The sequence below is a fragment of the Ceratotherium simum genome, chromosome 9 (assembly GCF_057802395.1).
Source record: "Ceratotherium simum simum isolate JZ-2026a chromosome 9, ASM5780239v1, whole genome shotgun sequence".
Classification (NCBI taxonomy): domain Eukaryota; kingdom Metazoa; phylum Chordata; class Mammalia; order Perissodactyla; family Rhinocerotidae; genus Ceratotherium; species Ceratotherium simum.
In genome coordinates, this window is record NC_141908.1 from 57,582,791 (window position 1) to 57,593,273 (window position 10,483).

General features: G+C 37.5%; 1 protein-coding gene across 1 annotated transcript in view; it reads right to left on the bottom strand.

Moving 5' to 3' along the window:
- Positions 1–9,027, bottom strand: part of TTN (titin) — a 271,430-nt gene extending 262,403 nt beyond the window's left edge. The window contains exons 1-6 of the mRNA XM_087435440.1: positions 8,837–9,027; positions 6,503–6,606; positions 4,093–4,296; positions 2,443–2,730; positions 1,866–1,951; positions 1,529–1,773 (exon numbers count right to left, since the gene is read on the bottom strand). Coding sequence (XP_087291566.1) covers positions 1,529–1,773; positions 1,866–1,951; positions 2,443–2,730; positions 4,093–4,296; positions 6,503–6,593 — 914 coding nt within the window. The 5' untranslated portion in view covers positions 6,594–6,606; positions 8,837–9,027. The remainder of the gene's footprint in view (positions 1–1,528; positions 1,774–1,865; positions 1,952–2,442; positions 2,731–4,092; positions 4,297–6,502; positions 6,607–8,836) is intronic.
- Positions 9,028–10,483: the final 1,456 nt, after the last annotated feature.

Consider the following 10,483-nt stretch of genomic DNA (forward strand, 5'->3'; position numbering starts at 1 on the left):
CTAGGCTTATACCTTCCAAATTGTAGCCATTGTGTATTTGTTATAATACTTTTATGGCTGAAGCAATGAAATACCTTCAAGAACAGGCGCCTTTAAAATTTTTTCTCAAATGCACTGTTTGGTTTAGCAATGACCTTGCTTCAGGCACACATAAATTTTTATTTTTATGTAGTTGAATCTGTAAATCTGTTTTTAAAAGTGCTTCTCCACAAATGTTTTCCCACATTTTCTTCACATATTTTTTTGTTTTTTATTTGTTAACTTGGCTCTTTAATCAAGCTGGAATTTATTTTGTGAATGGTGTGAGGTAGAGGGTTATGTTTGTTTTCTTGCAAATGGATAGCTAACTGGGCCAGCATTCTTTGTCAAGTAAAATATCCTTTTCCCCACTGAACTCTGATTAAAAATTGAATTCTCTGTATACTTGAATCTATTTCTGACTCTGTTCTGCTCCCCTGACATATTTTATATTCATTTACCAATACCATACTGTTTTGATTACAGTAAATTAGAATATTTTTTAGGTCAACTATCCCCTTTTTATTATCCTTTTAGAAATTCTTCTTGGCAGGCTAGCTTTGTCTATATGTTTTTTACTTCATTTAAATTGATCAAGAAACACTTTTTTGTTTACTCCAAATTTTGCACATTTTTCAGTTCATTGTATTAGAAACCTCAGCATGTTGAGCCAAATCCCAAAGTTTCAAATCTGCTATGGATAATTTACACTTGATTATATAATTTCTGAGCCCTGATGATATATGCTCATATTCTAAAATACCTCTATATTAACTAAGCATAGAGATCCATTTTATTTTATAGATAAAATAACATAAGCATATGCAAAATATTTAGGAGGTTTTACTTATTACCTGACTATAGGAACATTTGTATAATTATTTTCTATTTACAAAGCATCTTTAACTAGTTATCTGTTGCATTCTCACAACGCACTGTGAGATCATTCTTACTGTGATTCTCTTTAATTTATAAATGACATAAACTAAAACTTTAAGCAAATTATTTAACTTCTTTAGCTCCAGTCACCTATCTCTAAAATTAGGGCTGATAATTTTTAGAGGTTGCTGTGAATATTTAACGAGATAGCATACATAGAGTGCCAATCTAATGTCTGACGTGGAGAAAGTGATCAATAAATAGTGGTGAATATTTTATTATTAGATATATTATGTCCCTAGATCATACTGTTAGCAAGTGATTGGGTTCATTGAACTCAATGCTTTCAATCCTAAATTTTGTGCTCTTTTCATTTCACTGTGCTTTTCCTTGACCTTTAAAGCAGATATTTATTAAGTGGTATACAAATAAGAATTCAGAATTAGAGTTTATAAAGTTCTCCGATTTACCTGTGAACAGTGAGGATTGATGAAAATCATATTCAGTACCTTTTGGTCCACCCCTTTTATAACATCCTACATTTTGTATTGCTTCCCTCTATTTCTCTTCTTACTGGATGAAATCTAATTCAAAAATGCATAATGACCTGATCTCTTTTAAAAGGCTTTACCTGACCGGAGATGGGGTCGGTGCCCTCACATGTCTGACCGGGGAAGGGGAATGTCTTATCGGCGATGGGGATTGCTGTCGAGCCAACTGTGCTTTGGCGGCAATGGATGGTGGTGTGGGAGACCTTGACTTTGGCTTCGGAGGTATCCTGGGAGGTGTTTTATGTGGCAGCTGTTGCCCAGCGGCACCATCTATGACCATCTCAACTGTTGCAATTGATCTGGCATCAAAGTGGGCTTCAATCTTCTGTAAAGGATGAAAACAAGCCCATGTTGAGGAGCAATAGTTGGTGAAGCAAGGATCTGATAGGCTTGAAAACCGACAGCATAGAAAAATACCTTTTCAATCCGGGTTTGTCTTGTTTCTGAAATCTGAGCAGTCGAAACAATTGTCTTTGTCTTTTTAGCGGGTACTACTTCTTCACCTGTGGGAAGGGAAAGAAAAATATTTAGGAGAGAGCACGAAGACCCATTTTAAAACAGATTCTGTTAATTCTGACTACAAAGTCAATAAGATTTTCTAGGTGTCCCAGGGAAGGAAAATAAAGTTAGTTTTGAATTTTATATGAATATACATTGAGTTTAAAATAGAAAATGTTCATTATTAGATAAAAATTTACTTAGAACCATTTTTTTAAAAAATTCCATTATTTGCCAATAATTTGAAAACACAGACGACTTAATTGAAATACTTTCCAGTTTCTAACCGGGTTAATAACCACTGGTTGCTTCAGTGATCCTGAGCTCCTGCTTAGAATCTCAGAGACTTTTGTTTTCATGGATGTTGGAAAGCCAGCTTTGATTTCAGCTCACAGCATCCCCAGGCCACAGAGAGGAGGCAGGTGGCCCTCTGGCCTGGCTTCCTCCTAAAGCAGTCCTCTCGCCTTCTCCCTGTTCCTCCACCCCCAGCACATACCTTGAACCAGCAATTCGGCAGTCGAAGTAGCTCTTCCAACGCTATTGGTGGCATTTACTGAATAGGTGCCGGAGTCTTCCGGGTATGCTTCCGCAATCAGTAAGCTGTAGAGGTCGCCTTCTTGTGAAATTTGGAAATCAAGGGAGCTCTGGATTTCGGCTCCGTCCCGGTAGAACTTCACCACAGGTGTAGGGATTCCAGTCACTTTCACTTGGAGTCGCACTTGGCTTCCTTGTCTCACGGTCATGCTCTGCAGTCGTTGAACAAAGTTGGGTGGCGCTGTCTCTGCTGCAAGGGAAAGAGAAGAAAATCAGGACTGCTAGCCAGGGCGCTCCCAACGGGCTATTTTTAAACAATCAGGGCTCGGATTCCAAAACCAGCGGTGACTTGCTGAACCAAACATCCCTGACCGTCCTTGAGCCCAGCTCATCTGGCCGATGACGGCGAGAATGGAGCCAGGAGACTGCAGAAGGCAATCCAGCCGCCATATTTTATTTTATTTGCTTTGTCTTGCTTAGCAGTTCCAGGCCACCACCTTTTTTTTTTTTTTTTTTTTTTTAAGAAAAAAGTCTGGATCTTGTTATAACATTTCTAGAGAATCCTTCCAGCACTTTCTCCCAACCTTACATCTAGCACTATATTAACATGTGAAGACAACTTTACATATTCTAGTAAATTGCATTAAAATGAATTCCAATGGTTGGTTTGGTGGGTGCACCTGTGACTTACAGAATCATTAAATTTTAATTTAATTTAAAAACCCTAAATTGTCTCCAACTTGATCGGTATTCAAATAACCCAAATATTTACTTGCATTTAAAACGTTAATCCAAATAATGACATGATTTAATGCTAGTTCCGCTACAGAAAAGGGATTTTTTGGTTAATTATGTTGAAAGAAATTCTTTTTAAGATAAATGTGAAGAGTAAATGGGATTAATTTTGACATGTTTTTGAGTAATAAACAACAGCAGACGCTGTCAACCCTATGCATTTTCCATTTTTGAATTTTCTGGATATGTGTTAAAGTTCATACCTGATGTTACCTGATGTGCCTTCTGTTTATAGTCAAGATGGAGAAAAATGACAGGGGCCATGAAGATTGGTGATAAGTTTTCTGGGGAAACTGTGCCATGCTTTTGAATCACTTATAGCATTTGCCTTTTTCTGTGTAGGTTTACTGTGTAATATTTTTAGAAATGGAAAGTAAATGAAGAATTATTAAACTTTATAGCCTCGAGCAGTGTTTCTTAAATGGGTGATGTGTGGACCACTTGCATCAGACTCATCTAGATGCTTGTTAAAGTGTGAATTCCTGGAGATACACATATCTCCTTCCTAGGTGTATAAACAAGGCTCCAAGCCTTTGTACCTGCTCAGAAACATGATTTTTAATATTTCCTTAATATATTTTGAGTGCTTACTATGTGTATAGAGGAACTGAGTCTCAGTCACTTTTGCGCTGTATTTTGAGAGGAAAATTAAATTCCACAAGGCAAACAACTTTGCTATCAATTCAGCCTCCAGTGGCCCTTCTCTTCACTCGGAGCGGCATCTGCCTGTGCTCAGTAGCTCTTTGTGAATCCCCTTCCCCAGGTCCTGGGGATGCCCTGAGTGGGGGGCAGGGCACAGGCAGCCCCTCCAGCCTACCTGTCACGAGAAGCTCAGCAGTACTAGTCGCTTGTCCAGATCCATTGGTGGCTCTCAGGGAGTATTGTCCACTGTTGGCTTTAGTCACGGCGGGGATCGTCAGTCTAGCGCGGCCATCGCTAAAGGAGATCTGCACGCCGGGCAGAGTGGAAGTGGAAATCACCTGGCCATCCCTAAACCAGCTCACCTCAGGAACTGGCAAACCTGGAGAACAAAGGGAGTTCATCTTTATGTTTGAATGGGGCACTGCAAAGTCCTCTGCCCTGTCCCATTATGTTCACAGCCTTGTCCTAACCTGTAAAAGCCATCCAGAGTGTAATGCTATTTAAGGAGAGTGAAAACTCGACAGCCCACAATAAAAGTGTAAACTTGCAGACCATTAGGAAGGTCTGTGGGTTCACGTAGAGGCCAGCGCCTTCACTTTATAGGGGAGGAAACTGAGGCCAAAAGAGGCTTAATGGTTTCTCCAAGGTCCTTCAGTTAGCAGTGGCACACAGAGGACTAGAATTTCCATCTTCTGCCCTCCTACCCAGGGTTCAACCTGATGCGGTTTAATAGACATCATTAAAATCATGAAAGAGATTTATAAAGTGAAGAGCCAAGGAAACTTTGAAGTAGAAAGTGACTGTTGTCTTCTTCGAAAACAAGTGAAGAGCAAAAGCAGCAAAGAGATCTAAAAGTTCTGCCAACAAGCACAGGAGGACGCGCTCATCTCTGTCCTTCCTCTGCGGTTACAGGGACACCGTCTGCCTGAACTCTCCTGCATTTCAAATGTGCAATCAGTAAAAATGCCAAACCGTGGGCAGGCAGCTTCTTGTATAACAAGAGATGAAACCAAACCTGGTCTTTAAGAACAGCATGTATAGTTGGAGTTGCAGTTAGAAAAGCCAGATTCTCTTCACCCACCATAAATTGTGGAGAGAAGAATTACATGTCCACGGTTTGATGTTTTACATATATTAAAACTCTGCATTTAAAAGGCATGAGACAAATTCAGGGCACAGTTTATTTTGCATTTGGCATAAAGGCTGGTGATGTATGTCCTTAAACTGAAGAGGTGAAAACCAAGAGAAAGTTTACTTTGTTGTCTTTACATTAGCCATTCTCCCACTGGGGTCAAGTGAATAGTTTATTTGACTAATTCATGGGTATAAAATATTTGCAGTGGTGTTTTTCTAAGAATTTATTAGCACAAAGTGTAAAGGAACAAGAAGCTGTGAAGAAACCAGATTCCACTACTCCACGAGCAGGCAAAATGCCCACTGAAGCCGTATGTGTTCTGCTCAGTTCAGAAGTTACTGAGCATTACAAGATAAATAAGTGAATTATGTGGAAGGTCAGTCAGAGTTTGGCATGCATGAGAAGAATTGAATTAGTGTCTATGTACATATACAATAGAAAATGAAGAATGAATATATGATATTTCTTGCAATGTAAAATAAAGTGTTATCCAGTTATGAATAAGATTGGTACATAAAATAGGCAGAAAACAAAAAGAGAAAGGAAAAGGAAATCTTATTTTATATCTTTATTATGAGCCATGAAATAAAAGAAAGAGGCGCAATGCACCATGGAGGTGCACCAAGCATGATTTTCAGCTAATCCGTATAATCTTACGTGACCAGTTCCGATACTGCAGAAGGAGGCGATATTAAATAATTTTCAGATTATTTGCAATATAATTCATAGATTACTCCAATTTTTTTCACAAGATGATGGGTCCCAGAAATCATGCATTTCTAAACTGAGTTATGAAGAAGACAAAGAAGGAAAAACAGAAACAGAAGAACTTCCTTTTAAATAAAATTCTAGAGTCGATGTTTGTTTCTCTTTAATATATGCACCAGAGAGGCATATATTATTTTTTGTTGTCATTTCAAAATGATTGGAAAATCTTTCAATTTTCTAGACTCACTTAATAAAGGTTGAAAATAAAAGAATAAAATACTTAGGAGTGAGCTCTTCACTGAAAGTTTTGTCTCTGGGGAAGTTGGTCAGCCCCAGGCTACCTGCCCAGCACTCCGTGGCTGGCCCCTCTTGCGCTGGAGTTCTTGGATTCCAATCTGGTTCTGCAGCTGAACCCAAATATAGAATGACAAAAACTGGTCCTACTTAGCAGCTGGATTCTGACAGCAATTTTAACCCAATGCTAATTATTTTGCTTTGTGGAATTATAAATACGAATAAAACATTTTCAAGCCATTATATTGTCAGAGCGACAATATAATATTGACAGAGTGTCAGGGTATACCCTGTGAACGGTATACCCTTATAATGACCCTTCCGTAGAGTTGGACCAATTTTACAAAGTGAAAGCAGGGCTTAAACTTGGTGTCAAGTCCTATAGCAAAGTTAACTTATTGGAGAGGAGGCGAAGAGAACAAAGCAAAGCGTGAACACGTGAGCTTACCGCTAACGTGAGCCTCAAAGGTTGCGGTACTACCCTCCAGTACCACAACGCTTTGTAACGGCTGCGTAAACGTCGGTGCTTGAGTTGCCATCTTTTTAGGCACTCTGAAAAGGAAGAGAAAATAAATTAGAATGTCACAGCTTAGGGCCACTCTGGGACTACTTTGTAGATGGCGGAGACACATATTTTCCAAACAGATTGCTCTACAAATCATCTGCGGGCCCAGAGTGACGGGCAGGCCTTCTCTTTTGTGGCTTGAATTTGGACAGTTGGCCTTTGAGTTGACTTGAAGCCTAACAGAGTAGCAAGTCTAAGGAGAAATGGAAAAACGTTTAGACAAGCAGAGCAAGGAATGCACCCTAGTGGTCAAAGAGGGAAATTCAATCTTAACAAAGGTGGGAAATCTGGAAGAGAGCTAGAGAAAGAGAAAGCTGGAGTAAGGGGGGATAGTGAAGAATAATAAAAGATGTGTGTGAAAAGTGCAAAATGAATCTTTGTATCAGTTCAGTGTTTGAGAGACAATTATATTTAAAAAATGTATTTAATTCCAGTATTTTTCACTCACTGTACCTGCATTTATAAAGTTGACGTAGATTCAGGCATTATTACTTTAAGTAATCCAGGTGATTACTTAATTAAAATAGTCACCAAAACAAAAAATCTGAATTTTGCAATTCCTTTCCTTACTTGAAAAGTTTTGGCAAGCCTTGTCAAATATGCAGACCTTTTGTAGACATCATCCAGTGCTTTTTATTTCTTAATATTTCTTCTTATTGTAACTGCCTGATAAATGTTGTTACTGCTGAAGTAAATATTTAGAAAAATTTGAGTAGGCCAAAATTTATTATAGATCTGAAAGAAAAATTCTGACTTGAGTTCTTAATAAGGAACCGTGTGCAAACTCTGAAAAATGGAAGGCTGATGTGAAATGTAGATGAAGTGAAAAGGTCTATACTTTCATAACATAAATACTCAAAATCAAAGAAATGAAATTCGCAGTTGAGTCCTTTTGTTAAGTGGAAGAAAGTACTTTGTCTATCAGTTTCAGAGAGATTACGTGAGGAATTTTCTCATGCGTAAATATGTTATCATTCAATGTGACTATTCCACTATTCTGATATAAAAAGCAGATTCTCAATTATCAATTGCTTCATTACTATTTTTCATAAAATTCTCTATTCACTAAAACTTTATGGAGCAATAATCCTCCTAGTGGTAATTCTGTACCTTATTGTAACTTTTTACTTAGTTAAAAAGAAAATGAAGACAGAATTCTCTGAGGCAATAAAATTTATATTTGGGAAATTCAGATAATATCCAAAAGTTTTTGTGAAACTTCTGTCAAGAACTCTTTATTGTAGCATATTATCTTTAGGACAAATAACTTTTTGTGTCTAACTTTTCCCGTTTACAAGCTAGTGCATCTTCTAAAAATAGCTGTATTCTTTTACACCATGTATGTATTATATATCTATGTATTTATAGGCATTCACAATTCATAATCTAATTCTAGGAAGATGGGAAATTAAAGTGTATTTAGAAATAAAAAGTCTCTAAAACATGATTTCCTATCCTTCTCAGCATGACCATTTATCTCATATCATATAATTTGACTGTGAGTTGAATTAAAATACATAATGAGATTCTGAGTATTTTAGAAAGCGATTATATAGCTTTATTCCAAATTTCTAAAGATATTGCAGTTAACTGGTCTAAATTGGTCTTTTATCCTTGTTGTCTAATTAAATTTTGTTGCTTTAGCACTCGCTCTTCAGAGGCCTTTGTCTAATTAGGGCTGAAGGCATGCCTCTAAAATGTCATGTTCCCAAAATAAACTCTCCAGCGTTGACTGACAGCAGGCAAGTGTTCTGTCACTGTCCTGCAACTGATACCTCAGCAGTTGATTCCCTTAAAAAGTCATCAGGGCGTAGCTGATACCACATGCTTTTTATCAGAGCTATTCTTGGTGTGTCTCACTTTATCACTGAGTAATATAACCTTGAACATTCTCAACAGACACAAAGAGTCTCTAAAAGAAACAAACATTTCTATCACCATTTTGGACTCAACTTTAACTATTTTAGCATAGTAGATGCATTTAGACAATTTGAAACATTGACTGTGCTGATATGCTAAAGTATTAAACTTTTCAAAGAAAAATGTTGACATCTTTTAAAACAGAATTTAACAAGCAGATTCAAATAATGGATCGGCACCGGCAACAAATAGTTGACAAACACGTCTACGTAGGCATTTAGCATGCAAAGATAGTTAGGAGCTAGAAATCAATAAGGAAGGGACTCTACTATTAAAAACAGAAAAGATGCCGCTCACCTGATTTCTCAGGAGTGCCCAAAAAGGGTGGGACTAAGCCCAAGGTTGCTTCTGAAGCGACGTCCTATCTCGAGTTGGTTTTTTCGACCATCTCCGACATGAATCGGTGAGCCTCTAAACTTAAAAACAAAACTACACAGTCAAGACTGTGTAGTTTTGCTTTTCTATGCAATCCCTACACCCGAGGCGAGGCTGGGAATGCACGACTGCTCAAGAGCCAGGGGCTGGCCCTGCCCTTATATTGGCCAGATCTGCTGACAGCCCCACATCCTTAGGGCAGGGCCCTGGGTGATTGGCTCTCTTAGGAAAGCATGATGGGAGAGGGACCTATTTGGTAGTGTCACATACCACCTGTTCTTCTGATTGGCAGTGCTAAATTTAGTACCTCAAAAGAGGCTTTACCAAGGAAATAGAACCATACATAAAGAATAACTGTGTTGAGGCTTAGAGAAGAGCATTTGTTGCCCATGTTAAAATCTGAAAACACTGGTCTGAGGAGAATTTGTGACAATAGAAGACACTTGTGGGCAGTCATATAAAATAGCCCCAAACCTGAGGGCTCTGCCCTGTGAGTCAGGCCCCGGTCCTGTTCCCTCCCCCCATACAGACAACCAAATGGACCTGTCAATCTTGACAACAGATGAGAGAATTTATCTCATGCATAAGACTTCACCTTCTTTGAAGAATTAATGTCTATAAACCTTAGCATTGAAGAGAGCTCATTTATACTATCTACATTCTCCAGAATCCACTTGTACTTTGAGGAGAGTTAAGCCAATGTTAATTATTTAAGTGTTTATACAGCCTTTCAAGAAACAATGTTGAAAGATAAAGTCCAAACTCTGCTTAGATTTAGTCCAAACAGTACAAAGATTTCACTTTTTTCAGATTTCCTTTTGTCCTGGCATTAATATTTACAAATATGCATGCACTGTTCCTTAATGAGTGGCCAAGTCTTATGTTTAAATCATCTATAGGGTTCTTTTTCCAGGCAAATGAAGACTGCTTTACTAATCTCTGGAGTTTGCTGTTACTAATGGGAAGTGGTTAGAAGATGATATAGCTGCTATTTTAGGACTGAATTTAATTTCAAGCAAGAGGTATTTCAAATACAAAAGAGCATACCAAAAGATTTTTCTAATGGTTCAGCAGAGAAATTTGTAAAACTCCACTAAGAGGGAAGAAAATTGTCTTGTTGATAATGGAAAGAGACTTTTCTTAATAAAATAGACTAAAAATTTAAAATTTAAGTTTATTTGTGTCTGTAATAAAAATGTTTCTTCTTGTGGAAGAACTTGGCCATGCATTAGATTTTTCAACTTTCTGAGCATTTCATACTTTGTAATTATTTGTATAGTGATTAATTTATTAACATTTAACAGAGCTAAAACATACTGGACAACTGATATAGTACAGTTATCTAGAAAAGATGATACCATGTATTCATTTAAACATTTGTTTTCTTAACTTAAGTGATGATATTTGTATTGGTGGCAATGTTTTTCACCCTATAGACTCTATCTGCCATAATCCTGTTTGATTGCTTTATTTGGAAACAAATAATTTCATATTTTATATCTTAAAAATTATTCCCAATTAGAGACTCATGTTACAGGCAACCTGCCAGTCATAAGGCAAAGCAAAACT